Genomic DNA, 27,184 nt, shown 5'->3' with positions numbered 1-27,184 from the left:
CTCACCTCGGCGCTTTGTTGATGACCTCGACCTGTCTTGCCTCAACACCTGCTGACCTTCCGACCTGCGCATGGGTTGACCACTTCCTCCGCGAACGGATGTATATCACTTCTCTGGAGCCCCGGCCAGGCTTGAAACGCGCAGCTCACAATGGCCGATGAGAAGAAGGCCAGCGACGGGCCGTCCGTGTCCGACTCGGACGCCTGGGACTACCGCACTCTTCCAGACTGGGACGACGATTTTTACAGTGAAGACGACATTCTCGCTTTTGCCTCAGCGCTCTCGGCACCTGAGACGTCCCCATCCGAAGAGGATTTGCTCAACCCTAAGAGACAAAATGCCGAATTCTTTACCGCTTTGAACGATTGGCGACCTATTCACCAGCGCGTACGGGGCGAGAGCTCAGCCAGTGATGGCGGGCATGGAGGAATAAACAAGAAGTCTAGGAAGGCCAAAAAGCCTCAGCGCGGCAAAGATGAGACGCGAGAAGGCTGGACCTACACTCTCGTCAAGTACCCGCTCCTGATTTTCGTCTTCGGCTGGCTGTTCGTGCTTTTCGTGGGATACCTGATTACACGACTATACATTTATCTTTACGAGCAATATGTGACTTGGCGAGGGAAAAGGGAGAGGCTGCGCAAGAATCTGCGCATGCAGACAAACTACGAGAGCTGGATAAAGGCAGCGAAAGATTTGGACCGTCATCTCGGCAGCGACAAGTGGAAAGAGGACGATGAGTCTTCCTACTACCAGTACAGAACTATCAAGAGGGTGCTGGTAGAGATGCGAAAGCTCCGTCATCGCGCGGAGCAGGAGGAGCACGAAACCAACTCTTCGCCGGGTTTCCGGGCAATCGACAATCTACGTGGACTGGCTGAGGCTTGCGTGAAGAACAACTTTTCTGGTTTCGAGGATCCGCACCTTTACTCAGAGACTTACTATGGGACCAAGGATCTCCTTCAGGCGTATGTCGATGAGGTCTCGCGGAGTCTGCAATTCATGTTCTCGAGCTCCCAACTGTCTCAGAAGGAGAAGCGCAGCTTCTCCAAGCAATTGGGTACAAATTTCGGCCGCACGGCGCTTTGTCTCAGTGGTGGCGCTACTTTTGCCTACTACCATTTTGGCATTGCAAAGGCATTGTTGGACGCCGATGTGTTACCGGACATCATCACGGGCACGTCCGGCGGAGCACTGGTGGCTGCCTTGCTTGGAACACGAACAGACGAAGAGTTGAAGAAGCTTCTGATTCCGGCTCTGGCCCACAGGATTACCGCTTGCCATGACCCTATGTCTGTCTGGCTCCCTCGCTGGTGGCGCACAGGCGCTCGCTTCGAGAGCGTGGATTGGGCCAAACGCTGTTCCTGGTTCTGCTATGGCAGCCTGACTTTCCTCGAAGGCTACCAGCGTACGGGGCGCATTCTCAATGTTTCTTGTGTACCTTCAGATCCTCATTCTCCGACCATTCTGGCCAATTACCTTACCGCACCAGACTGCGTCATCTGGTCGGCAGTCCTCGCGTCAGCCGCTGTGCCTGGTATTCTCAATCCGGTAGTACTGATGCGCAAGACTTCAGCTGGCACGCTCGAGCCATATTCTTTCGGACACAAGTGGAAAGATGGCTCATTACGGACCGACATTCCTTTGAAGAGCCTAAACCTACATTTCAACGTCAACTACAGCATCGTCAGCCAGGTAAACCCTCACATCAACACATTCTTCTTCTCGTCGCGTGGAAGCGTGGGTCGTCCTGTCACTCACCGCCGCGGTCGAGGATGGCGCGGCGGCTTTGTTGGAAGTGCTGCGGAGCTGTACTTGAAGCAGGACCTAACCAAGTGGCTGAAGTTTTTGCGGCATCTGGAATTGCTCCCGAGACCTCTAGGTCAAGATTGGAGCCAGATCTGGCTACAACGCTTCAGCGGAACAGTCACCATTTGGCCTCGCTCTATCCTCAGCGATTTCTGGTATATCTTATCAGATCCTGACATGGATCGACTCGCACGCATGCTTCACGTTGGACAGCTCGCTGCCTGGCCGAAGCTCAAATTCATCAGCAACCGCATGTCCATCGAGAAAGTCATCCAGGAAGCGCGCGAAGCAACACGACCCGCAGAGCAGCCCCTCCCTACCCCTATGCCCAACGAAGCCGAGCGGACTATCCGCAATGTTCTATCGGAAGAGGACCTTAAGACACTCCTCGAGCAAGCTAGGAACTCCGGCGGCCGCGTCGAGATTCCGAGCAAGAAGCCTAGCCCTTCGCTCACCATCCCACAGCACGTCCCGGGTCACAGCCCACGCTCCGTTAGCCCCTCGATCAGCAAACGCCTCGGTGGCTGGTTCGGCTCCCTGTCCCGTTCGCCCTCGCGACACAGAGGCGAACAGCAGGCGCGGCCTTCCCTTGTGGACGCGCGCCACGCTGCGTTGCAGCACCAGCACCATCGCCGCAGCAGCGTCATGGAGGAGATTAAGCGGCAGAGCGGCGTCTTCTTCGACGACCCGCTCGAGGAGAGCCCCGATGAGCAGGGCAGCGACACCAATGGTGAGGAGCACGAGCCTGCGGATGTCGCGCCGTTGCAGAACGGCAAAGTGCGTCGCAGGGTCGATCGAAAACTCGACGGCGCGGGTTCTGAGGAGGAGGATGTTGTGCAGCAGCTGGGTCTTGGTGATGAAGAAGACCTAGGGCGCGGTAGAGATGGCACGTTTGTTGGATAAAAGCGTAGATGTGTTTTGCTTTTAGTCATTCCTATGGAGCGTTTCAGCGGGTATTCTTACTTGGTCCGGCACTGGGTTGATACAGGTTTTACAATGGTCCTTTGGCTGCCCGTTTCTTTGCACTCGATTTTCGACCTTACCCATGAATAGATGCATTAGTTAAGATCTGAACAGAGCTGGCCGCGTTGGGATACATATTCCACGTATCAAGCCGTAGTGAGTGTTTGCTGCACTTTCTCCGTACCAATATAGACCCAGAACGTGCTACCTTCTCCTCTAGACTATTAAGACCGAATTTTCACCCGGAGGGTTCCAGATATTGACTATACTCGGACACGTCGTGGTCGACCAAAGCCTGCAAACTTTCGGATGAAAGGTGGCTCGCCGATGCGCAGGCGAGATTGTGCTCCACCCCGGTTTGCTGCCGACAACGCTTTCACATGGCGAATACATCATACGCCTGTGAGATGGCAACCACGACGTCAGAGGCCACAAGCAGCCATCATGCCCAGTACAATCTCGCCTTGAATGCGCCGTCACTAATTGACATTACATACGATTGTTGACAAGACCACCCTCATGGAAAGATGGCCCTCGTCCGCAGTCACCTCCGCTAAGCATCGCCTGTTTGGGAAGATACCTCGGCGATGACACAGCGGCCGAGTGGCACCGGCAGTCTAAGGTATCTCACGTGCTGATCCCTCCGCATCCCCATCCCCCAGACGAACAGACCATCATAGGTATTGGTATGCCTTCCACTCTCTCTCCCTCTCTTCCTGTTCTTCGCTGAAGTCATCACCACCATGGCCAAATCAATCAATACCCGCACTCTCCCTCTCGTTCCCCTCCCACACTCCATCGTCCTGCTACCCGGCGTCGTCACCCGCATCCCTCTCCAGAACAGAGCCGACATCGCCGCCATCCTCGCCAACATCTACAGCAAAGCTTCCACGCCGCGACCAGAAGCCTCCAGCGTCACCGTCGGCTGCGTGCCTCTCAACAGCCCATATCTTAGCCCCGATGGCAAACAACTCATCGAAAGTGGCGAGGCGAAGGACAAGAACGATGCGGCCGGCCAAAAGGACCCCGCCCTTGCGCGAAAGACCGACCTCTTCATGTACGGAACAATGGCCAGGGTCACTGGGGTACAGGGCAAGCGGCCCGGCGAGCTGAACCTGATGGTGGAAGGTGTCAGTCGTTTCAAGGTCGAGAAGATGACGAGGGAACGTCCATACTTCGAGGCGAAGGTCGCACTGCATGAGGATGAGGCGATATCAGACACCAACGCGGATGCGGTGGAGATGTTCGCGCAGCTTAAGCAGCTGTCGCGCGAACTGATCGCGCTCGTCAGACTGTCGGCGTTGCTGCCACGAGGGCCAAGCATGTCGCTGTCACCTATCCTGGCTAGACGCCTGGAGCTTTATATTGTGCGGAAAGACTTGCAGGACGCCGGCGTGCTCGCGGACTTCATGACGAACATCATCGAGTGCACGCACGAGGACAAGCTGCGGATACTGGCCGCTCTGCCGGTGCAAGAGCGGTTGGAGAAAGCAATCGAGATCCTGCAGCGGCAGATCGGTAGCATACAGGGCAACAGTCGCATCATGGCGATCTCCACGAACAACGTGCCGCAGAACGGAGGCGTTGATCCTGAGACGCTGAACAAGCTGCGGCGGGATCCCAGATTCCGCGCTCTTGGTGCAGGACAGAGCCCTGGCAATCGCAATGGTCTCCCTGGGGGTTTTGGTGGCAACGGAGGGCAAGAGGAGGAAGCAAATGAGGCGGAAGAGCTCAAGAAGAGGTTGGATGAGGCTAAGCTTACGCCCGAGGCGCAAAAGGTTGCCGATCGCGAGCTGAAGCGTTTCGCTAAGATGAACCCTCAGCAAGCAGAGCACCAGGTCATCCGGAATTACTTGGAAAATTTGGCTGAAATTCCCTGGAGTAAGGTGACCGAGGACAACTTGGACGCGGCGACGCTCACGCGGGCCAAGAGCCAACTCGACGACGACCACTACGGCTTGGAGAAGATCAAGAAGAGGCTGATCGAGTACCTTGCCGTCCTGAAATTGAAGCAAGCCGTGAACATGGATCTGGAGAATCAAATCAAAGCCATCGCTGAGGCATCGCAGCCCAAGAAGGAGCAACAGCCAGAGTCAGCCGAGGCCAGCGAGGGCGAAGATGCTGCCCCTAGTAAGGCAGTCGAGAGGATTGAAAGGCCTAGGGAGCAGACTCCCCAGGAGATAAAACTGCTCAAGCACAAGAAGCTAGTAGACAAGTCACCTATCCTGCTTCTTGTTGGGCCCCCTGGCACAGGTAAGACGTCTTTGGCCAAATCTGTTGCGACTGCACTTGGTAGGCAGTTCCACCGTTTATCGCTGGGCGGCGTCCGTGACGAAGCCGAGATCAGAGGTCACAGACGTACATACGTCGCCGCTATGCCAGGCTTGATCGTCAATGGTCTCAAGAAGGTTGGTGTTGCCAACCCAGTGTTCCTACTCGATGAGATCGACAAGGTCGGCGCTTCCTCCAATCATGGAGACCCATCGGCAGCGATGCTTGAGGTCCTGGACCCAGAACAGAACCACTCCTTTGTCGACCACTACGTCAACATACCTATCGATTTGAGCAAGGTGCTCTTCATTGCTACTGCGAACTCACTTGACACCATCCCACCACCCCTTCTTGACCGCATGGAGACCATTCAATTATCCGGATACACCACGCTCGAGAAACGCCACATCGCTAACCGCCACCTCATTCCCAAGCAAATCACCACCAATGGCCTCAAGCCAGAGAACGTGGAGTTCAGCGACCCAGTCGTCGACAAGGTCATCGCATCCTACACCAGAGAATCCGGCGTACGCAACCTCGAGCGGGAGCTCGGCAGCGTCTGCCGTGCGAAAGCAGTCCAATTCGCCGAAGCCCGCGACACCAACACCCTCCCCGCCTACTCCCCCGTCGTCACGCTTGAAGACCTCGAAGACATCCTCGGCATCGAGCGTTTCGAAGAAGAACTCGCCGCGCACTCCCTCGCCCCCGGCGTCGTCACCGGCCTCGTGGCCTACAGCAGCGGCGCGCAGGGCAGCATCCTCTTCATCGAGATCGCCGACATGCCGGGCGCCGGCCGCGTGCAGCTGACGGGCAAACTGGGCGACGTGCTGAAGGAGAGCGTCGAAGTCGCCCTCACGTGGGTCAAGTCGCACGCGTACGAGCTGGCGCTCACCCACGACCCCAACGAGGACATCATGAAGTCTCGCTCCGTCCACGTCCACTGCCCGTCTGGCGCAATTCCCAAAGACGGTCCGAGTGCTGGTCTCGCGCACACGATCGCGCTCATTTCGCTCTTTAGCTCCAAGCCTGTCCCGCCAACTCTTGCTATGACGGGCGAGGTTTCACTGCGCGGAAAGGTCATGCCTGTTGGCGGCATCAAGGAGAAATTGATCGGCGCGCTGAGGGCGGGGTGCAAGAAGGTGCTGCTGCCGGTCGCGAACCGCAAGGATGCGAAGGATCTTCCTGACGAGGTCAAGGAGGGTTTGGAGATCGTGCATGTCGGACACATCTGGGATGCGCTGGCACAGGTATGGCCGGATGCGAGGTGGCCTGGCCAGAGGGGCTGGAGCGGTGTTGAGAGCCGTCTGTAAGGTATCGCGTCGGGGTTGGAGTTGCGTGGGGATAGAGAAGGGGGGTAGAGATTTCATGTCTATATGCAGTAACGAGTCTATTTTGAATGTATCATCATTACTGTTCCAGCCAGTGCCTTGTTCCCTTCGACAAGCATATGCTTGACCACCTCCAATTGGCCACAGTCAAACAAAAGAGTGCTCGTTTACATCGCCGCCCATCGTCTTCTGCTGAACGACTATCAGGGAAAAGAAAATTACAAAAGAATCATGGACGATGCTGGTGAGCCAGCACCGGAAGACTTGAAATCTGTAAGAGATATTCATTTCTGAAATCTCCCCAACAGGGAATCGAACCCTGGTCTCCCGCGGCTTATCATCGGGTAATTAATGACAAGCGGAAATCATAGCCACTAGACCATTGAGGATTTGGTGTGTTGTACACACCAATGGATGACGGAGTGACCGGCTATGTAAATATATATCTTAATTTGTTCATCTCATTAATGTTTATAAGATAGGACGGGAAATGCAATTTGACATGCAATGTAACAATCTCTCTCAGGTCAATCGATCAACAGTCCTCTCGGCCGTATGATAAGACAGAATGCATCCTCTATTTCGCGGCATCCTGCTTCTCCAGCGCACGAGACAACCATTCTGCCCTCCCCTCCGGCGGCTCCACCACCCCTTCCCTGAACTCTCCATCCTCTCCCTTCGCCCAATACTTCAGATAATCTCCACGACTCATCTGAATAACCCTCATTTCGTCGTCAGCCTTGCGACCCGAGCCCCCAGACACTGTACGGGAAACGTGAGACCATACGCTTCCCTTCCGCGGCTGCTCGCGCTTGACATCGTTTCCCACGCTGGGCGAATCAATGGGATCGAGGTACTGCCTGACTTTGATCGGGATGTGCACAAGAGAGCCATCTGTGTAGCCTGGCGGAAGCAGGTTCGCTCCGCTCATGCCGTCACCGAAGCTGCCGTCGGTCATCATGTTGGAGAAGTTGTCATGCTCGATTTGAGTGGTCTACCGGTGAGCGTTGTGCGAACCTGTGGCCCAGGCGAGCCATCTGGCACAAGTGTAGGTGCTGTTGACATCGCATCGCTCGAGTCACGTTTGGTGGGCATTTCTTTTGGTGGTAGCTCGAGAGGCCTTGTGAGTGTGTGACGACGCTGCGGTTATCAAGGGACTTGGAAATGGCTGGAATGCATAGTGAGGGTTAGACGGTGATATATATGACTATCTCCCACCAGGGTCAGGTGATGTTTTCTGGCGTGGAGGCGGTGCTCATTCTAGAGTTTCGGATTAGAGAACGCGATGCATCATTCAAGGTGGGTTCTTGTCACGGGCAAGCTGAGTGAACCAAAGCTTGACCGCGGTCAACGTGCATGGCCGCAGGCTTAGCCACGGAGATGCTTCTGCTGGCCATTCATAGTGTCACCATGCCTAGTATATTGAGCACCGATCCAGGTATGTCGGGTGAACATTTGCAGTCATGTTTTTCACGTAGGTAGAGAAACAGGCTGGTACTGAGCTACACATGTCGGGTAAGTAGGGTTAGGGTTGGGGTTAATACAGCCGGGGGCTGTGCACTCGTCAGCTGCTGCAGGTAGACCACCTACATCTCCAGGCCACTGAGAGCTAACTAGATCCGGCTAGCACCAGCGATTGGACATGACCTTGTGTTGCGGTGCCTCAAGTGGACATAGCCTTGCCGTTCCTGGATCACCACCCTGGCAATCGTGTCGCGTTCACGCCAAGCGAATTTAATCGAAGGGCTCTATTCCTGGAGCGGATGACCCCAGCTGTGCATTGCGTACTGTAACAAGCTGTTTCGACTATTTGCGATTCTCTTTGTTCCGCACGAGCTGACATCGTCGAGGCCAACACTACAGGGGCTTCTCTGGCTTACAAATGGTCCCCTTGCGGTTGCTCACAGGAATCTCAACCTAGGCTTGCGAGGAAGGATTCCTCATTAAATCAGACACATCGTGTGGAAAGGACCACGCGTTCAGATGGAGGGTCGCAGCCATTCGAGACCAGCACGTCTTGTAAGGTTGCGGTATATCGTGCCACGAGGTTGACGTTTTTGGATCGACCTTTTGGAATAAAACCGCCTTGAGCACCCAAGCAGCATCACGCAGCTGACAAGCGCGGCGTCCACAGCCAGACGCAATCATGGAGACCTCGCGAAGACACACACTTGCAAGGTTGAAGCGTCGAAGAACATGCCAACGACAACACGAGACCAACCGACGCTTCGCCAGGGAAGCACAGCCTATTCGGCCAGCTCTCCGTTCGGCATCGCAGACTGTAGTGCTTACATCTGGCCAGGATCGCAATCCGTGGAACTCCAACTCATGCTACATCGGACACGCAATGTCCAAGGCAGAAGTCGAAGACAGGATTGCGTTGGAGTTTCAAGTTCGCTCCGCCAACACGTCTGATCATTTGAATCAAGATGACTGAATTAGCATGCACACTATGAAGCGACATGTAATGATTACCCACAGAGTGTATAAGTACAAGTTCGCCCTTTTCATCGACCGTAGAATCAGAACCATACTCACGACAGCGCTCTGAACAACAGCACATCAACCGACATTACCATTTCCTCTTCACTTTTCTTTCTGTTTTCCTTGTTTCCTTTGTTTTTCCTCGAGTCCTTTCCCTTGACTCTTCGCCTTCTTCGCATCGATGTCACGCAAGCTTCCCCACGTCCTGTCAGCGGCGGCTGTGTTGCTGTTCAGCTTGGTACATTGCCAGGACATCCCTATCGCAGCAAACTCTTTGGATCAGGTTGCCACAGACACTTTTCTCAATGCTAATTGTCTGGCGAGTGCCAACCCTGATCTCAGCGCTCTTGTAGCGGGCGATACATTTGTAGTACCTCTGGATTGCTGTGGTATTGAATCCTTCGTCTGTGGTGGGCCGTTTTGCACGGAGATACCTGCCTGCGCAGCTACAGCAATTGGCACTGGGGTCATTTCACAAACGACTGCGATCCAGACTTTGACAGCGTCTGTTACCGGCACCATGGCAGCCGGCTCTGGCGCTGGCTCTACGACTACGGCGGCATCCGATGGCACAAGTGTCGATCCCGACTCTTCTCAGACAGCAACATCTTCAACGACTTCGACAGATTCTACCGGAGGCCTGGTAGTAGTTCCTGCTCCTCCAGCGACAACTACTCCGGCACCCAATGCTACCGGTACAGACCCTGGATCATCTCAAGACGCGACGTCTTCTACGACAACAACTGATTCGACAGGCGGTATTATCGTGATACCAGTACCTGTTCCTACTGTGCCTGCTCCAGCCCCGGGGTCACCGGACGCGGATCCAACGCCTGAACCGAGCCCGACTCCTGATCCTGCAACGACGCCGGACCCGGCGACAACCGCCCCTCCTCCTGATGGGACTCAAGCTACTAGTGTCGAATCTACAACGACATCTTCCTCTACTTCTAGCGGGACACCTCAGCCGACGGTGTTTATGATCACTACAAAGCGGGACACTGCTCGAAGCGATTTTGATTCCTTCATCAAGACTCTTCCAGATCAGGGAGAAGGAGGTGTCATCGCCTACGAGAACATTCCCTGGCAGTCATATGTCACCCAGAACCTCACTTCCGAGCAAGCTGATGCAATCAAGAACAATCCTATTGTCGACAGAATTGGTCTAGTGATCGAGGAGGATGGCGAGGCAGGCGTCATTTCCGCCCCGAGAAGACATCTGGCCGTGTCAAAGCGCGATACTTCGCCGAGGGCTGGCAGCGACTATCACTTGGGGATGTTATCTGCACCGAGAGACCTGAGAGACACACAGACATGGCCGGACTACGAGTTCGATGAAGTCCTCGGCAAAGGACAAACAATCTACATCATCGATACGGGCTATCGCAAAACACACCAGGTATACATTGCAGAATAAGTGATAGCTTTACCGCTCGCTGACAAACCTTCTCACAGGAATTCGCCTTGAATGGTCGTACTGTCGACGAATATGTCGTTCCGAATGCCCGAACTCAAGATGACTCACCTTTCTTTGTCCGTGGAGACATACCTGCGCCAGAAGATTTGACTGACTATCATGGACACGGCACGCAAGTTGCAAGCGTTGCCGCCGGTGTCTCCCAAGGCGTTGCATCTCAAGCGAATCTTGTCATCATCAAATTCAGGAATGCTTTCACAAGCTCTATCACAGGCAGGTTTCAAATTCGCGGTGTGACCGACAGTGCACTCGAAGATGCGTGGAGCTATGCGATCAATGATGCATTGGCTCGGAAGGCGGCTGGAGACACCGGGAAGTTCATCATCAACATGTCGTACGGTAGGCATCCATTCAGACACCCCCTTCTGTCGGGTTCGGGAGATACTGACGAGTGCTCTAGGTTTCAGAAGAGCTGGAGCAGGGGAGTTGCCTATTTACAAGGAGTTCATCATGAACAGAAACATTCCTTTCGCACTCGAAAACGATATTGTCGTTACCATCCCAGCCGGTAACGACGCTCCGATCTCGTTGGACCAGCTGACGCCTCAGGATCTCGGCACAACCGATAACGCACTCATCACAGTCGGTGGCCTGGAGAAAGACGGATCGCTGTACGTCCCGAGCTGCCCTGATGTGGGTAACGGGGGCTCCATGACAATCTACGCGGCCGCCAGGGATGTCAAGGTTGCCGACAAAGATTTTGATACACAATTCGAACTCAGGACAGGAACATCTCTCGCGGCGCCTGCTGTCGCTGGAATGGCCGCATACTTTTTCTCAGTTGATCAGCTGAGTGCCAACTGGCCGGCAGGACGGGTTGCAAAAGCTATGGAGCAGTTCTTCGTGCTCAGTGCGAGGATTCAGCGCAACAGCAACCCAGTGCCCGATAATGTCGAGTACCAAAAACCGGACCCAGGATCTGTTGTGTGCGCATGTAAGTACATCCTGCCTCCACAAGAATCGGACCCAAATGTCGTAAGTCAAGCGCTGACATTCATCTAGGGAATAGACAACCAGTCGGTTTCGACGGCTGCGCCAACCCCAACGCGAAGGCCAAACGTCAAGACGGCGACTTGCCCGACCTGACCTGTGAAGATCCTCCCTCTGCCACCGAGCCGGCAAGTCCGCCAGAGACCACACCAGCGGAGGAGCCCACGCCGACATCCCAGCCGCCAGAGACTACCGAGGCGCCCGCGACAACCACTGAGAAGCCCTGTACGATCTTTTACGGAACGACGTCGTCTTGTATCCAGAGTGCCGACGCGGCCTGCCCATTCGGCAACTCAATCGTGTGTCCTCTGGCTAAGCGCGGGTTTCACGCTGCGACGGCGACGACTTTTTTCCCGTCCAATTCGTTCATTACTGCTGTTCCGACTGCTGCGTGAGGCCGCTTGCGAGCGTGCTATTTGGGACGCGGTCATGGTTAAGCGAGTGTGGTGAGAGCAATCTTTCGTGGTTTGATGCAATGGCGTGCTTTCGGCGTTCCTATACTAGCTACAGTCCATCGTTTTACTCGTCAACAACTGATGCTGAGCATCGCATTCGGACGCTTAGAATCGCTTCTCTCCTGAATTTCAGCTGCAATACCAGACTTTTGATGGTATGATGCTCGGTAGATGTATGCAAATCATATCATGGCAGCATGAGCTCGAAGACATCAAGCACAGGATTGAGATCGCTCTCCAACGACATAGGCAAAAATGCATACAAATGGTATCAAGAAGTCGAGATGTCTAAGCGTGATATAACCCCTGGCCACAGTCACACAATCTTAACCCGCCTCGTTCCTCTTGACCGCCTCCTCGCTCGCCTTTTGCCATGAAGTCCGCCAAATGTAAATCCCTGTAATACCTGCCACCAGACCCAGCGCTAAAGCAGGACCAGCCCACAGGCCATATAGATCCCAGTGTAGTCCGAACCCGGTACCAAAAGATATGGGCATAGCGATCTAGGAAGTTAACCGGATTAGCATGACCGAACCTCAAAGATTTGCAATGGAAAGATAGACTTACCGCATAGTACGCGAACAGATTGATATACCCACCAATTTCCTGCTTTCCTAGACCGCGAAGAAGACCGTTCGACACAGCTGCCAGCGCATCGAACAGCTGGAAAGCAGCGCAAAGAGGCAGAACGCCCGCCGCGAGACTGATAACGTCTGGGTCGTTGGAGTACAGGCGCGGAATGTAGTTCCTGAAGATGCTGAGCATGAGCATGTTGAAGACGCCAAGCACGGTACCGACGATGAACGTCACGCGTGCCGTCACTTTGGCGGCCTCTGGCAGGGTCGCGCCGATGAGGTTGGCCACGCGTGTGCTTGCGGCGATGCTGAGTGGGAACGGCAGTTGGTAGGTGAGGACGCTTAGGCTCTGGAGGATGGTGTTTGCGGCCAGATGCTCGGCGCTGATCCAGCTGGAACTGAGGGTGAGGATTTCGAAGGCGAGAAACTCGGCTAGCACCATGACGAGCCCGGGTAGTGCGAGACGGATCATAGGACCCCAGTTCTTGAAGGCCTTACGCGAGAAACCATCCCAGCACTCCATTCCGCCGAAGAAGCGCACGTAGAGGAAGAGAAGGAAGGGCATTAGCGTCTCAGTGATGACGACCGCGATTGGGCATCCAATGAAGCCCATGTTCAGTCGCCATACGAGTAGCCAGTGCAGGAAGACGTTGATCGGTGCGCAAATCAGTAGCACGTACATGGTGGCAGCGAAGCGGCCTTGTGCTTGAACATAACGCTTCGCGCTTTCGAATAGGGCGTAGCCAGGAGCGCCTAGAATCAGTACCTTGAGATATAATCCTGCCAATGCCGCCGTCTCTTTCTCCGGCACAATCGCTGCGAGAATGCGACTTCCAGCTAGCCAGACGATAGCGATTGGAATTGTGATGGTCCACAGGAAGAACACCATGCGCTGAAGTTGAAGGCCAACCAGCTTTTTCCTCCCGCTGCCATAGGCTTGAGCGCAAAGCGTGTCCAGACTCGTTGCCAGACCGTGATACACTGCGTATCCTGTGATGTTCGCCGTCATACTTCCGAGAGAAACAGCACCCAGTTCGATCTTGCCAATATGTCCAACTGTGAAAACACTGGTAAGAGTCAAAGAATTTTGCAGGATGAAGGTGAGCATCAGCGGTGCAGAGTATTGAATCAAGACTTTGGCCTCACGACGCCAGGTCGTCTTGATGCTTCCATTGAGGATAGCCTCTTCCCACTTGCGGTCGATGCCTTCAGCAGAATCCTCGGGCTCTTCTGACTCGCCGTCACCGTTTGGAAGAAGAGAGGTCGCTTCCGTTGGTTCGACGTCGTCTCCACCGCCGGCAGCTGCTTCCTCGTCCAAGCGAATGCTCTTTCGGCGGGAGTTGGAGAAGGCCGATGTGGAAGCATATCGCTTGAGAGCTTTGCCAGACGCGGTATTGGAAGATGCGCTCGTCCTGCGTGAATGCTTCGGCGGGATGAGATTGTTGTCGCGCAAGAGGCTACGCTCCTCTTTGATAGCAGCCTCACGCTCTTGCTCCGAAGATGCCATCCTTTCAGGCTGCTGAGCACCGAGGAACGGTCTCGGTGCGCCTGCCACGTAGCTAGGACGCCTGTAACTGCCAGCCATCGAGTGTTGCGACAGACCAGCCCGGTCGTGAGAAGTAGTCCGGCTGAGTCCACCCTCGAGGTCCTCGCCCTCACCAACCCCGTCTTCGCCCTCGCAGTCCCTCGCTATGGACTGCTCTGCAATGTCCATAGCATGTTGTCCAGACCTGTATGACGTTCCCAAGCTCCTAGCGACCTGCTCGACCGATTGTCTGCTCTGCTGTCTCTTGATAGGCCTGCTCATTCTGCCTCACGTCCCCACGAACTGCTGAAATCGGAAGGATAGCCCTTGTGTGAGAGAAAGTGAAGAGCGAAAAGAAATGTTCAGACCTACATGGGAATATCACAGGGTACAAGATGCTTATGCACCACCACCCATGGGCATGCAGCGGTGGGCCTAGGCTATCTGGAAGCTAGTTTCCGGCAGTAACTGCTAAGTGGGGATAAAGTTCGTCTGTGTGGGCTGAAGCGAGGGCGCCGTGGGTGCTGCCCGCCACACCGAAGACACCTGGAATGTTGCCAATGACATGCTGCCAACGTGGCAGCTGAGGTGTGACACGCCACGTGAAGTCAATGTGACTTTGGCTCATCGAAGGCAATTCTGACTTCCTCGTGACAGACTCTGTCCGACTCGCATTGCCGATGGAATCAAAAGGCAAGTCAATAGCCACCCACTGGGGCCCATCATCAACGGTCGCTAGTGCAGGCAAGCGGCCCAAGTGAGAGGCGTAAGAAGGGTCCACCCATCAATTATGTGGAAGTTTGTGGCGCGGCATGCAGTACCCACGCCCTTCGACCAAAACGCGTCGTTCGATGTTTCGAAGGTGATAGTAGTACCGTGTAGGGCACAATGAGCTTTGAGATGCTGACACAAGCACACAAAGAGCTTTCTCGAGACATGCACATGAGTCGACTTGTTACCATATCTCGTGGAGTAGTCTTGTCGACTGTTGCGCAAGGGAAGCTCTCAGGTCACAGACTTTTGAACACACCAGTGCACGAGGCCCTGCATTCGGTGTCCGCGGACCGCCGCTTTATCTTCAACTCTCCGAGAGCCCGATTCCCTGATGCAGGCTAAAAGTCCGACAGGTATCCGCTGCAGCAAAGGCATACCGCATAATATCTACCAGCTGCTGTGAAACGCGAATCACCATCCTCATTGGCCGTCAATGCCCGATCTCGCCAGCGAGCGGAGGGAATACATACGACCGTCAACATGTCTTTCAGGGCCGTGGATGCAGCGTTAATACTACTTCGAATAATTGCCATATGACAAGCTGCAAGGCCAGGTCTGATCTAGATGTAACTCTTCAATTTTTGGCGGGTCAGAGGACGATTGTGTGTGTAATCTATTGACTCCCTGAGCTTTATTTATCTTGAGCTTCACTTATCACCTATCTCTTCCCAATCGCTCTTCCTCATCTTGCACCAACTCATAAGCCGGTCTGAACTTTCCATCAATGCCTGTCTTCAGTGCAGGATTGGGATGTGTGTCCGTCGTCCCGCCTAAGCTGGTGTATCCCAGATCGTACAGCCCGCAATACGGAATGTCTAGCTCTTTAATAAACGCCCACACCTCGGCGTAATGCCAATCAATGACAGGATGTATGCGCATGAAGGACGGCCATCCTCGGTCAGTGGGGTCGAAGTATTTCAGGTTTGCGCCGTGGGGATCTGTCCGCCGTGTACCGACGAAAATGGCGCGGATGTTGGGGTGGTCGGATAGGTAGTCGCTGAAAGCGTCGCGCATGGGTTTCGAGTATCGAGCGAGAGATAGGTGGTAGGACTCTGCTGATTCGTCGACAAAGCTGTCTACCTCGGGGAATGGGTGCGGCGAGACGATGTATACAGAGGGAAGGGTTTGTGGAAGCTTGCGTTGCGCCGGAGGGCTGTCGGTTCCTATTGGTTGGTCGGACGATGTGCCTTTGCTCGCATGCTTGTGGAGTGCGGCGAGGTAGAGAATGAGCAGGACGAGACAGTCCTTGCCGCCATTGTAGGAAAACGAGAGCTCATCTAGACTGAAGCATCTAGTTGTCAGCGCCTTCTCGCTTTCGTGTCATGTATGCTGGCCGACGGCTAACCTGTATTTTTCCAGGGCCTCTTCAATGATCCTCAGACTGAGGCGACTCTGCTCTTGTACTCCACGCAGTCTCTCGGTCTTGGGCTCGGATGCGAGGAAGGCCTCAAGGCGCTCATTTACTTTGGTGCATATGAGGGGTAGCGAAGGCGAGTTGAGGTGTGTCGAGTTGGAGGTGTTTCTGCGCTCATCGCTGAAGACGCCGGGGAGCGAAGATGCGGGCATTTCTCTGCAGCGGCATGGATGTATATGAGTACATAGGCGAAGAGCGCAGAGCAGCGGCTTGTGACATGCGCACTCTATCACTTCCTGTGTGACTTCATCAATGCGGGATGCCGGTGCGGCTCTGCGAAAGCGGGGCTGATCGGCTTAAAAGTCGGGAGGCTCTTCGGCAATCAATGCCTTGCTGATATCTTCTGACGTTTTGTGGCTTGGACGACACAGTAGGAGTGAGAGTGAAGTTACTCCTGACGAATGTCGAAATGGGGATACGCATCGCGATTTCGTCGAAGATTAAGATGAATACCTCGGCTTAGTAGAACGATCAATCAATGCATCAATCAAATGCGGCCCTGAATTCCATGGACCCTTCCAGCTTCACGCCGATCCGGAAGAGTTCCGCGCTCGAACATTTCCCGTGCTCTAGAACTTCCATCTCAGCCATTTCCTTGAAACCCATATCGCAAAATGTCTACACGAAAACGCAATGACTTTCTCGACGTCGACGAGAGTGACAACGAGGCGTCTGATGGCTACCAGTCAGATGCGCTAGAGGAGAGCAGGGGAGCTATCGCTGGCCGCAATGCAAAGAGGCGCAAAGTCGATCGCAACGACGACGAGGATTCCGTTTCCGAAGATGAGGTAGATGCTCCGAGTAAGGCGAATGCGACATCGAAGCCAGCACAGAAGGATTCTAGGTTCGACAAATTCCAGGACTTCGAAGAGGATGAGCAGGCAGAGGCTGGGGAGGACAACGAAGATGAGCCAGAAGATGCGCCGGAGGATGATCTTGCGCAACCCGCCGACAAATCAGCACGAAATGCGCCGAAAAGCGTACTGAGGGCCGAGAAGGCTGCGAGGAAAAGTGGTGTGGTGTACATATCTCGAGTACCACCTTTCATGAAACCGCATACTCTCAAGCATTACTTGGAACAGCATGCGCCAAAAGGTCTCGGACGTGTATTCCTCACACCCGAGGACCACGCGCGCTATCTGCAGCGCAAAAAGTCGGGCGGAAATAAAAAGAAAAGTTTCACAGACGGCTGGGTTGAGTTTGTCTCCAAGACCGACGCGAAAAATGCTGCTGCGGTCCTGAACGGAAACATTGTTGGTGGAAAGAAGGGCAACTACTACCATGACGACCTGTGGAATATGAAGTATCTCAAGGGTTTCAAGTGGAGTCATTTGACGGAGCAAATCGCAGCAGAGAATGCGGAGCGCGAGGCCAGAATGAGGGAAGAGATCCGCAGGACAAGGAAAGAGAACAAGGCGTTCGTGGAGGATATTGAGCGTGGAAAGGCTTTGGAAGGCATGGAGACGAAGAGAAAAGCTAAGGGTGGTGCAATGTCTACGAAGAAGCCGGAGAGAGAATTCAAGCAGGCGAAGGCACAGGGTTCGGCTTCAAGGAGCAAAGATGCCCAACAACCGGACGTCAAGAAGACTTTGAGCATGATCTTCTAAATGCTTGTGTATCAAAAACATAGTTCTACTTCGAAAAGTGTGCACTCGCATCGTTTTTATCCTACCAGGGCAAATGGCATACTGCTCGTCGAAATGATTCTGGTATTATACGTGACGATACTATCGCAACATCCTCTGTAGCTTAGCGTGCAAATGCCGACAGAAATGGACCGTCTTGTGTTATAGTCGGCTCGATTTTGGTTGTCAACATAATGCATGTATTTATAAAGTGGTGTGTTCATGAGGCTTCCCAGATCGTTCTCGACGCCCGCTGGTCGTCTTGACTTTTTGGCCCGCCTACCTTGTACAAGATCATCAACGTGAGATCCAACGCGAACGACACTGTTGTATTCGACAATCCCCGCAATACCCAGCAAAAATGGCTATGAATCGTGCAGTATTGCAGTGGGCCAAGGAACAAGAAGAGCCTCCATCTGAAGACACTGTCAGCAACTTCTCGAAGCAGCTCGGAAAGTCTTACACACTGTACGGCTCGATGCTCATATTGCCGCCATCATTACTGGACTCAGAACAATGGACAGCAGCCACATATCAGGATCATGAGACTGTTCATAACCTCTACAACTGCATCGCTAAGCACCTAAAAATCTCTCATATCGCCTGTACACGGCCAATACCCTTGCACGATGACGCTGAAGAATCAGAAAACATTATCCGAGCACCAAGCAATTTCACACCACTCTTTGGAGATTTTGGCCCAAGTACCTGTTCATATCCACTAAGCCAGGAAGACTTCGCGTCAGCGTACTGGGTGACCGCGAAGCAAAATGGCATTTCTCAGACATGGGCGCCGAGATGGACCATGTTCTCGAGAGGAAACATCAGCGAGAAGCAAAGAATCCTTGAGCTACAATCCGTCAAGACATCAGTAATTGAAGGCGATGATGATGCGAGAGGCTGTGCGGCTGTCGACCTTTACGCGGGCATTGGCTACTTTACGTTCTCATATCTCAAAGCTGGGTTCAACAAGGTGCTTTGCTGGGACCTCAACCCATGGAGTACCGAAGGGCTTCGACGAGGTGCTTCTGCAAACAAGTGGCGGTCCGTCTCTTCGACTGACCAGCCGAGCCCTATTGATTTGGCGAAGAGCGACAGCAGATGCATAATCTTCAATGAGTCAAACGAGCATGCTACGGCAAAGATCGAAGCGATGAGGGAGCACCTACCGCCGATACGGCATGTAAACTGCGGCTTACTGCCAACATCGAGACATAGCTGGAAGACTGCTTTCCTAGCCCTTTCTCCAGAAAGGGGCGGATGGGTCCATGTGCATGAGAACTTCGATCAGCGAGAAATCGAACAAAAAAGTGAGGAGGCCCGACTTGAGTTCCAACAACTGCTGGATAGTCTTACTGGAAGCAAAGGGCAGAAAGTAGCGCTTGAGTGCATCAACCGTGTCAAGACTTACGCTCCTGGCGTTTATCATGTAGTATTGGACATATATATACCGCCTCGTCAAGTTTCATGAGAGGCGTAGCTTCAATCTTCACACTATTGTATTATTATACAAGCGTTCATACATCAAAAGTTCCGCGCGAACCAGAAGGCGATACCGATACATGCCCACGATATGACGTGCGTGTACGGCGAGTCCGCGTAGTTGTCTGCCATATTCCAGAAAGCATACCACGACCACACGATCGAGCATGTCACCCAGAACCATGCCCGATCGTAGCGGATCTCTGCCGCTTCCACGTCTTCAAGCCGTCTCATAAGGTCTTGCGTATTCATATCCATTGCGGCGTCCTTATCCGCTGCGGCGAAACTTCATGGGGATGTTGGCTTCAACGATTGGCATGCGGTCCATCTGCTCCTGTCTCTCCTGCTGCGCCTCCATCTGCTCGTGCTTGCGGAAGTGCTCGATGTCCTCGGGGTGTGTCAAGTCCTCTTCCCTCGTGTTTTCGTCATGGTATTTCTCCCAGTGGTGGATTTCGTATTCGTACTCGTCGTCACCGTGGTGTCCGGGGCCGAAGCCGAAGTCGGGAAGTGTGAGGCCTTTGGCAACACCTACAGTGTACTCTGCATAGGAGATGGTGCCGCTGCGGTCCGAGTCGAAGAGATCGAGGACCTTGTTCACGGCGTCTTCCTTTTGCTGTGTGCTAATGTGCCTTGTGGACTCGTCTTTGAGGCCGTATGTCTTAAGGATGTCGTCGCGCGACCACTGGTTGCTGCTGTCATAGTCATGGAGGTTGAAGAAAGAGCCGGCGTCGAAAGAGCTGATGTGATGCTCCTCTGGAATGTTTCGTCAGATTCATTTTTGCCGCAGTACTAGGTAATGCCATCAAGGTCGCTCGCACTCACCAGCCATGTGCCGGGTGGCCCAGTCCGCATCAGCTGCCACGGGTTGCTGGTCGTGTCCACCGTGTGCCTGCGCGTAGGCAATAAAGCCCAAGGCCACTATGCTTGTTATCGCGTGCATTGCTATCAATGTCTTTGATGCACCCCTCACGTTCGGTGCATGTGATCAGTGCTCCTGTCGCATTCAACCCCAGCCCCAGCTGAGAGCCGGTCAAAGCGTCGCGGCGACTCTGCCGCCGCTGCGGTCACTGAGAGCACCTTCCATTCAGGCCTTGTATTCATGACCACAGTCTCGAGACCTCACTCGATTCAGAAGGCAAGAATGGTCCCTCACTATGCATTTGGATGCGCGCTGAAGGTCACCGTATGAATACCTGAGCATTGCGTTAATTCTCGGTCAAATGCGAATCTGAGCAATGCCCACCATTGGACGTCTCAAGAATTATCAGACCGACCATCATGCCACTGTCCGAAGATAACAGGGAAATCTCCATCGACAAACTATGAGACTTGATAATTGGCTGCACTGGCTCGAGACTGGATTCCTCTGTCGCGATGGCTGCGGGTAAAACCGACCGACCATGCACGGTCGTCTTGCACGATGATCGAGTGTCGCAAGAAGATGTGCTTTGCGGCACAGAAATCCTACCGGAAGGCAAGGTGGGCATTTTGAATGCCAAAAACGCCATGCCCATCCATGTTTTGTCCAAGCAACGCGCCGTAGCATCAAGGGAGATTTCGTTACATGTCACCCTGGGCGAACGCTTTTTATTTGAGAATCGCATGTCCGCGACCCTCACCGTTCTCGATGATGACCAGGAAGCTACTGCCAACCACGTGGAATTCTTCTTCCGCGACATTTGTCTTTCTCGCGCGGATATGTGGCAGATGACGAGATCTATGGATCGCGGAGTGATCTACCGAAATCAAGAGATCAAGTTCATGGGGTCGAACACCGCAATCGCGCGGACGATCTACATTGATGGAAAAGAAGCCGATTCTGCACTTGTCAGACAACCGACGACAAAGCCAATCTTTCGAAGTGGAAGTGCTAGATTTACTATCCTCATTCAGGTCTCGCGAGAGATGTTGGAGCTCTGGTCAGAAGGCCACCTGATGTACGAGAACCTGATAGAAGGCTATCTGACCGAACTGTTTTCACGGTGGGAGACGCTGAAAATGCGTCACCACTTTTCGCTGATACTCTTCGGCAGAAGTATCGGCGATGCGTCTCAGCCCTCTACGAAGTACGGGCAGGATGACTTCTTTCACGTTGTGTGTGAAGATATCCCAGGCTCTGATTGGCGAATGACATTGCAGACTCTGAGATATGTCTTCAACAGCTCTCGCCTTCCTAGGCAAGTCACACTCGCTCGGCGAGGAAATCTGTTGGAGGCTATCTATACCGCTGCGTTAGACGTGGTCAACGACAACATGGACCCACATCTATCAAACACCGGCATATCTATTGTTGCTATAACGGCGGGCACCGGCTATTTTGATAGCGACCACAGTCTGCTTAAGCAGACGACAAATCTTCTGCTTGGAAACAGTATCGGAGTAGACATAGTGGCGCTGTCTCCGAAACCCTTGCACCCAGTACCGTTGTTCAAGTACAAAATTGGCCAGCAGATCGAATACGCATTACCACATTGGGCAGATGTCTCCTATTGGGGAAACAAAAGCAGCGACTCGAGATGGTTGCTACCTGAGGCGGAAGAGATCTTGAATGTGGGCATCGCACCACTCAAGTTAGAGACTGAGCGCTTACCATTTCCCTCGAGTACAAGCTTGATGTCAAAATTTGATGACATGACGTTCTGCTCAGGAGATACGACTACGAACAGTGAGCAGGTAGACCTCAAGCAGGATATTGCTCCTTCAAATCTCAAAACCTTACGAGCGAACGCCAACCCTAGCAGGGCCTCTCTTCCAGATCGCACGCTGAGCGAAGACGCGGCAAAATCCGTCACTTCCAAAGCTAGTGGCACCTTTCCGAGACTGAAACGGGAAGGCTCTGCACACCTTCTCCTGCAATCTAGTAGGAAGATTAGTCTTGGCCCGCGAGGACTAGCACCTATCACGGGCACAGCCAGCACCACCATCTCCACTGAGTATGCGAGTCACGGTAAAGACATACATCCTACATCCTTCACGCCGAACGAGGCTTCGAGCGGCCTGGCAAAGCAGATACGGCAGTCTTTGGCCAGGAAGAACTCCCAGCAAAGTTTGACCTCCCAACCCGGGTCAGAGCAGCCTAGGAACACAAAGCCGGTTGAAATACAAAACGGCTCAATGTCTGCTATCGACGAGACGGGCAAATCAGGTGATGAATCAGGCGCCGATCCTCCAAGGGAAGAGTTATCTCCGTCCAAGGCATCTCCGGAATTGCTGTCGAAGACACCAAGGCCTTTTGCATCACAGAGCACGTTGCCAGGACTGGAAGCCAAAGAACTTGCTCAGCAAGCCCTAACACCGTGGCTTACACTTGTCAATCCCTGCAATCCTAAAAGGGACAATATGCGGATCGCTAGCCAATATCGGAAGTGGCATCATGTATTTCCGAAGACCATAGACTCAGGGTCTTTCAAATGGGACTCTATGGGCGCGCCGGCGTCACTGCCCATTTCGACAGATTTTGCTCCAACTTCCAGAGAGCTTGACAAACACTACGACCACAAGTTGCGTCGCCTTATATTGTCCGGTTTGACAGACAGCCCAGACGAATCCACCGGTCTCATGCATAGGCTTATATCACTTCGATTGGCTCGAGGCTTCCAATTGGTCACAAAGTCAACGAAGATAGGAACAGAGGATCTGATGTCTTTGAAGGGACCGATACTAATGTCAGTTGGCACCCTCTACCACGAAATTGAGATTGTGTCGAGTCTAGAGCTTCAAGTCATCGAATTCCACCCTAACACTCATGACGAGCTTGTTCCATCGACTGCAGATGGCATGAAGCAGGAATACAATCCGCGCTTAGGTGGCTTAAGAGCTGTGGTAGACACTCAAACAGACCTTCAAGATTTGGATTGGGCAGTTTTGGATCAGGCGCTGGTGAACGATACCACAAGTCTGCCTGTCTCTGGCGCGTCTCAAATGAGGTTTGTTCTTTTACCTGCAGATCCTGCCACAAGAGCAGACGCAGGTAGCGGTACTATAAGGTCGCGCGACCTGTCCGACGAGGAGAAGCGGATTGATGGTATCCAAAAGCTTACACAACTTTGGCAACGACACCGTCTCGTGACTTTAGAAGACAAGAGCCATCAGGCGTCTCTAGCCAAGCCGAAAACCTTGAAGACTGTGAGCGACCGCGATCCCAATCCACTGGCTATTGAATATCAGACGAGAGACACAAGCGCTGTTCTGAACACTCAGGATACTAGCTTGACAGGCCATCTTGCCGACACTGAAGCTACGACGCCATTATTTGCAGAATCCGAAATGTATCACAGCAGCAACTTCGACATTATGAAGTTGGTGAGACAGATGCAGGAAGCCCCGCCGCTCGGTGTTGAAGTCAGAGACCGCAGGTGGTTCACGCGTATGCATTTGAAATGCTTTCGTGGCGACGAGATGACCAATTGGTTGCTTGGCGTGTTCAAGGACCTTCATACTCGCGAAGAGGCTGTCGAAATGGGCAATGAGCTTATGAATCGTGGTATTTTCACTCACGTACGGCACAAGCATGAGTTCCGAGACGGCAACTACTTCTACCAGATCGCTGGGAACTACCGCACGACTGAGTATCCGGACACTGCAGGCTTCTTCACAAAGTCGCTCGGGATATCCGTACCTCCTACACCAATATCAGAGTCTCGTTACTCGCCGCTCTCAAGGCCTTTGGTGCCAGATTCTGATTCGTCGAGCAAAGGCACGCCTCTTGTTGCTCCTACGGAAAAGAAACAGATCGCATTGAGTCAGATGTTGCAGTACAATGTTGATCCGTCGTACAAATCAACACGTCCGGAGATCATCAATCTACATTTCGGTAATTCTGAGCTACACACACAACTCAAGGCAGCACTGATAGTTTCCACAGATCGAATTCACAACCCTGAAAACTGCTACCATGTGTATCTCGATTGGCTGGCAACCACTCCAAGATTGATCCGCGAAGCTCTGAACAGATGGACTTCTCTGGCAGAAACCCATGGCTTAAAGTTGGTACAGGTACCAATCGCGGAAGCGAGCAAGCAGTATCTTACGCACCCTTTCGACAAGCCACAGCATGTACAGTTGGCGATCAGGCCTCCAGATAGAGCTCCCGCTACGCCATACCTCTCCGCTCTGTCACCGATCTCGCGGAGTTTTGAAGACCCTGCACACTATCACAAGGCACTGTTGCGCAAAGCTGGCTTCGTGCTTGATCTAGAGTCCGCGTCCAGCTTCTCTTCCAAACTCGACATCACTTACTCTTGGGGCCGACCGGACTATGAGATGACCCAGTTCATCCACAAGTCTGGCCTTGTTTTGGCCCAGATCTCGGAGGATCCGAAGTACGATTTCCTCATCTTACCCAATCGTTTGGGCGTACTCCGATCTAGCTCAGCTGGGAAGCAGTCTGGAAGTGTCTTTGCGGACGACGTGGTGAAAACTTTTAAACTCTTCTGCAAAGACGAGAAGGGTTTGAAGTCGATCTATGATGAGGCTCGCAAACCCAAGGCGCCAGCGCCGAGTCCATTCACCAGCGCGGCACTGGCTGCGAACTCTGATGTTGATGTGCCACCGATGAGCTTGCCGCCGCATGTTCTGCATCGCGTCCAGTCTTAGTAAACAGCTTTTTGTCGGCATGGCAGGTTAGCGATCCCGTGGGTGATGTTAATGATGGCAAATTAGCTGCAATTCCTGTATGACAAACAAATTAGCGGAGAATTCTAAGGATGAGGTCAGCGTTTCACGCACACCTCATCATAGCTTCATTGTGAGCTCCGGCCAGCTACGTTCTTATATCACGTCTACTGCTGTTGCCAACGAGATACACAGCAGAAACACCATATGTTCAGATCTGTAGCGCGCTTCGGTCTGCTGCAAAATCAAATAACGCCAAAGCTCTTCACGAGGCAATTCACTTCAACACCAGCAGCAATGGACAAGACCAGCGGCATTTTGTCTTGGGCGGACAAGTCGACCGGCGAGTTCAAACGCCAGCAGTCGGTCTTTAGGGATTTCATTTCGAGCAAACCTGATGCAAAGTTCCCGGCGGAGAAGGGTCGCTACCATCTTTACGTCTCATATGCATGCCCTTGGGGTAAGCCAACAACGCCGTGGAAAGGCATTTTTGGCAGCCGCTAACCAGCTCATCAGCTCACCGCGCACTCATTGTTCGCAAACTCAAGGGCCTCGAAGATTTCATTTCGTACACCTCAGTGCACTGGGAGATGCTTGAGAAGGGATGGCGTTTCGCCACTTCGGAAGACAACGAGCCGGGCGAGCACGTTGAGGCGGATCCGGTCCACGAGGGCTTCACGCACCTGCGTAACATTTACTTCAGTGTAAACAAGGACTACGAAGGTCGCTTCACGGTCCCCACGCTCTACGACAAGAAGCAGAACACCATTGTCAGCAACGAGTCGAGTGAGATCATCCGCATGTTCTACACCGAATTTGACCATCTCCTTCCGGAGAAGTACAAGAACGTCGATCTCCTGCCTGAGGATTTGAAGCCCAAGATTGAGGAGACGAACGAGTGGACTTACCACGACATCAACAACGGCGTATACAAGTCTGGTTTCGCATCGTAAGCCTGACTCAAGCGCTAACACCATCTTTACATACTGATAAGCATGCAGGAGCCAAGACGCATACGAGACGGCCGTCAAGCAGCTCTTTACTTCGCTCGACCGCGCAGAGGCCGACCTTGCAAAGTCAAGCGGCCCATTCTACTTCGGCGACCGCTTGACCGAGGCAGACGTGCGTCTCTACACGACAATCATCCGCTTCGACCCTGTCTACGTGCAACACTTCAAGTGCAACCTCCGCGACATTCGCAGCGGATACCCCAACCTTCACAAGTAAGCCTGCAATCCCACGGAACTTGTGTGCGAAAGACACTAACAAAACTCAGGTGGGTCCGTAACCTCTACTGGAACCACGAAGCCTTTGGCAGCACGACCGAGTTCACCCACATCAAGAAGCACTACACCAAGAGCCACCGCCAGATCAACCCATTCTCGATCACGCCGGTTGGTCCGGTCCCGGACATTCTGCCCCTCGACGAAGAGGTGCCTGCAGTCAAGGCAGCGCTGAAGTAGAGAATGGAGCTTTGGAGAGATTGACATGTCCGAAGACCGCACAGATAGCCTCTCAGCAACGGTACGGGGCTTTTCGTCTCAACCATGTGCTTTCGTCGTTACTCCTGGGCGTGCCGGCTGCTAATCAGGCTGTGAACTTCGAGCACGAGAGAGCAACCGGAACATCCACGCATCTTCTAAACGTAAAACAATGGTCCTATTGTCCAAGATCTTTGTAGTAACTCAAGTATCTTTACTGCCTTCATAAAAGCTTCTCTCAGGATATCTATCCCTCTCCTAGACGTAAACGATGTTTATAACAATAACAATCTTGATGGCAGTTCACGCATCTTTACTGCTCTCGTATAAGCTTCTCGCACGATATCTATGTCTCTCCTGGAAGGCAAACGATGAATCTAAAGACAAAGGTCTTTTAGCAGCGCAAATATCCTTACCGCTTCCGTGTGAGCTTCTCGCAACACTCCCCAAGTTGCTATGGCTTGAAGGATATCCTCACATCGGATACAGTTAGATCCCACTCCGTCGAGGGGCAGAATGTCCCGGACCGGACCAACCGGCGTGATCGAGAATGGGTTGATCTGGCGGTGGCTCTTGGTGTAGTGCTTCTTGAGCTAGAACGTGTCATGATTCACGTACTTCAGGATTCGCGACATGCGCTGAGCCAGTGCTGTTCGCGCAGAGAGCGCTAGTGACATGCATGTCATGCATGGCTAGGAGAGCAGTTACTGTAGGGAGGTATCGTATGCGGCGTGATATCGAACCCACCGGCTAATGTCATCGTCACGGTACCGTAGACCGGCGAACCATTACCCGACCCTATTGTCGGCGACAGCCGATGCAGATGCAGGTGGGACAGAAACGGTATTGCCTCACCTTGGCATCTCAAGCAAGATCGTGGATAGAAATGTCAAATGTAAGGATCAAATTCAATCGCATCGA

The 27,184-nt window shown here is 53.2% G+C and overlaps 11 protein-coding genes across 11 annotated transcripts; 7 read left to right on the top strand and 4 right to left on the bottom strand.

Annotated features, from left to right (window-relative positions):
- Positions 1–150: 150 nt before the first annotated feature.
- On the top strand, positions 151–2,709 carry WHR41_07608 (uncharacterized protein; the record flags this gene model as incomplete). Its single annotated transcript, XM_069376212.1, has 1 exon — positions 151–2,709. The coding sequence occupies one exon, from the start codon at positions 151–153 to the stop codon at positions 2,707–2,709; it is 2,559 nt and encodes an 852-aa protein (XP_069226524.1).
- Positions 2,710–3,512: 803 nt separating this feature from the next.
- On the top strand, positions 3,513–6,350 carry WHR41_07607 (uncharacterized protein; the record flags this gene model as incomplete). The annotated part of the gene is made up of 1 exon (XM_069376211.1): positions 3,513–6,350. One exon carries the CDS (start codon positions 3,513–3,515, stop codon positions 6,348–6,350), a length of 2,838 nt encoding a protein of 945 aa, XP_069226526.1.
- A 595-nt stretch (positions 6,351–6,945) lies between these two features.
- Positions 6,946–7,329, bottom strand: WHR41_07606 (uncharacterized protein; the record flags this gene model as incomplete). The annotated part of the gene is made up of 1 exon (XM_069376210.1): positions 6,946–7,329. One exon carries the CDS (start codon positions 7,327–7,329, stop codon positions 6,946–6,948), a length of 384 nt encoding a protein of 127 aa, XP_069226527.1.
- Positions 7,330–9,372: 2,043 nt separating this feature from the next.
- On the top strand, positions 9,373–11,920 carry WHR41_07605 (uncharacterized protein; the record flags this gene model as incomplete). The annotated part of the gene is made up of 4 exons (XM_069376209.1): positions 9,373–10,251; positions 10,308–10,668; positions 10,730–11,263; positions 11,332–11,920. 4 exons carry the CDS (start codon positions 9,373–9,375, stop codon positions 11,712–11,714), a joined length of 2,157 nt encoding a protein of 718 aa, XP_069226525.1. The 3' UTR covers positions 11,715–11,920.
- Positions 11,921–12,010: 90 nt separating this feature from the next.
- Positions 12,011–14,156, bottom strand: WHR41_07604 (uncharacterized protein; the record flags this gene model as incomplete). Its single annotated transcript, XM_069376208.1, has 2 exons — positions 12,011–12,277; positions 12,342–14,156. 2 exons carry the CDS (start codon positions 14,154–14,156, stop codon positions 12,101–12,103), a joined length of 1,992 nt encoding a protein of 663 aa, XP_069226534.1. The 3' UTR covers positions 12,011–12,100.
- A 1,046-nt stretch (positions 14,157–15,202) lies between these two features.
- WHR41_07603 (uncharacterized protein) lies at positions 15,203–16,264 on the bottom strand. The gene is made up of 2 exons (XM_069376207.1): positions 15,994–16,264; positions 15,203–15,930 (listed from the first exon to the last, which is right to left on the bottom strand). The coding sequence occupies exons 1-2, from the start codon at positions 16,212–16,214 to the stop codon at positions 15,303–15,305; spliced, it is 849 nt and encodes a 282-aa protein (XP_069226530.1). The 5' UTR covers positions 16,215–16,264; the 3' UTR covers positions 15,203–15,302.
- Positions 16,265–16,676: 412 nt separating this feature from the next.
- WHR41_07602 (uncharacterized protein) lies at positions 16,677–17,669 on the top strand (the record flags this gene model as incomplete). The annotated part of the gene is made up of 1 exon (XM_069376206.1): positions 16,677–17,669. One exon carries the CDS (start codon positions 16,677–16,679, stop codon positions 17,667–17,669), a length of 993 nt encoding a protein of 330 aa, XP_069226535.1.
- A 379-nt stretch (positions 17,670–18,048) lies between these two features.
- WHR41_07601 (uncharacterized protein) lies at positions 18,049–19,158 on the top strand (the record flags this gene model as incomplete). Its single annotated transcript, XM_069376205.1, has 1 exon — positions 18,049–19,158. The coding sequence occupies one exon, from the start codon at positions 18,049–18,051 to the stop codon at positions 19,156–19,158; it is 1,110 nt and encodes a 369-aa protein (XP_069226528.1).
- WHR41_07600 (uncharacterized protein) lies at positions 19,084–20,163 on the bottom strand. Its single transcript, XM_069376204.1, has 2 exons — positions 19,992–20,163; positions 19,084–19,922 (listed from the first exon to the last, which is right to left on the bottom strand). Exons 1-2 carry the CDS (start codon positions 20,107–20,109, stop codon positions 19,438–19,440), a joined length of 603 nt encoding a protein of 200 aa, XP_069226529.1. The 5' UTR covers positions 20,110–20,163; the 3' UTR covers positions 19,084–19,437.
- A 380-nt stretch (positions 20,164–20,543) lies between these two features.
- WHR41_07599 (uncharacterized protein) lies at positions 20,544–24,764 on the top strand (the record flags this gene model as incomplete). The annotated part of the gene is made up of 2 exons (XM_069376203.1): positions 20,544–23,982; positions 24,034–24,764. The coding sequence occupies 2 exons, from the start codon at positions 20,544–20,546 to the stop codon at positions 24,762–24,764; spliced, it is 4,170 nt and encodes a 1,389-aa protein (XP_069226540.1).
- Positions 24,765–24,947: 183 nt separating this feature from the next.
- WHR41_07598 (uncharacterized protein) lies at positions 24,948–26,573 on the top strand. The gene is made up of 4 exons (XM_069376202.1): positions 24,948–25,242; positions 25,299–25,731; positions 25,784–26,005; positions 26,059–26,573. The coding sequence occupies exons 1-4, from the start codon at positions 24,990–24,992 to the stop codon at positions 26,243–26,245; spliced, it is 1,095 nt and encodes a 364-aa protein (XP_069226541.1). The 5' UTR covers positions 24,948–24,989; the 3' UTR covers positions 26,246–26,573.
- Positions 26,574–27,184: the final 611 nt, after the last annotated feature.

The sequence above is a fragment of the Cladosporium halotolerans genome, assembly GCF_011745625.1.
Source record: "Cladosporium halotolerans strain TM138-S3 chromosome Unknown Sca35, whole genome shotgun sequence".
Lineage (NCBI taxonomy): Eukaryota > Fungi > Ascomycota > Dothideomycetes > Cladosporiales > Cladosporiaceae > Cladosporium > Cladosporium halotolerans.
Note: the sequence above shows the minus strand (reverse complement) of the source record. Positions and strands in the feature narration are given on the sequence as shown.

What these genes read in the sequence shown, in the direction of transcription:
- WHR41_07603 (XM_069376207.1), bottom strand. Translation starts at nt 16,214, where the DNA reads ATGCCCGCATCTTCGCTCCCCGGCGTCTTCAGCGATGAGCGCAGAAAC. An exon ending in GAGGCCCTGGAAAAATACAG is followed by an intron (nt 15,931 to 15,993) that starts GTTAGCCGTCGG and finishes TAGATGCTTCAG; the next exon opens with TCTAGATGAGCTCTCGTTTT.
- WHR41_07600 (XM_069376204.1), bottom strand. Translation starts at nt 20,109, where the DNA reads ATGCACGCGATAACAAGCATAGTGGCCTTGGGCTTTATTGCCTACGCG. An exon ending in GGCCACCCGGCACATGGCTG is followed by an intron (nt 19,923 to 19,991) that starts GTGAGTGCGAGC and finishes GAAACATTCCAG; the next exon opens with AGGAGCATCACATCAGCTCT.
- WHR41_07598 (XM_069376202.1), top strand. Translation starts at nt 24,990, where the DNA reads ATGTTCAGATCTGTAGCGCGCTTCGGTCTGCTGCAAAATCAAATAACG. An exon ending in CTCATATGCATGCCCTTGGG is followed by an intron (nt 25,243 to 25,298) that starts GTAAGCCAACAA and finishes CCAGCTCATCAG; the next exon opens with CTCACCGCGCACTCATTGTT. An exon ending in TACAAGTCTGGTTTCGCATC is followed by an intron (nt 25,732 to 25,783) that starts GTAAGCCTGACT and finishes ATAAGCATGCAG; the next exon opens with GAGCCAAGACGCATACGAGA.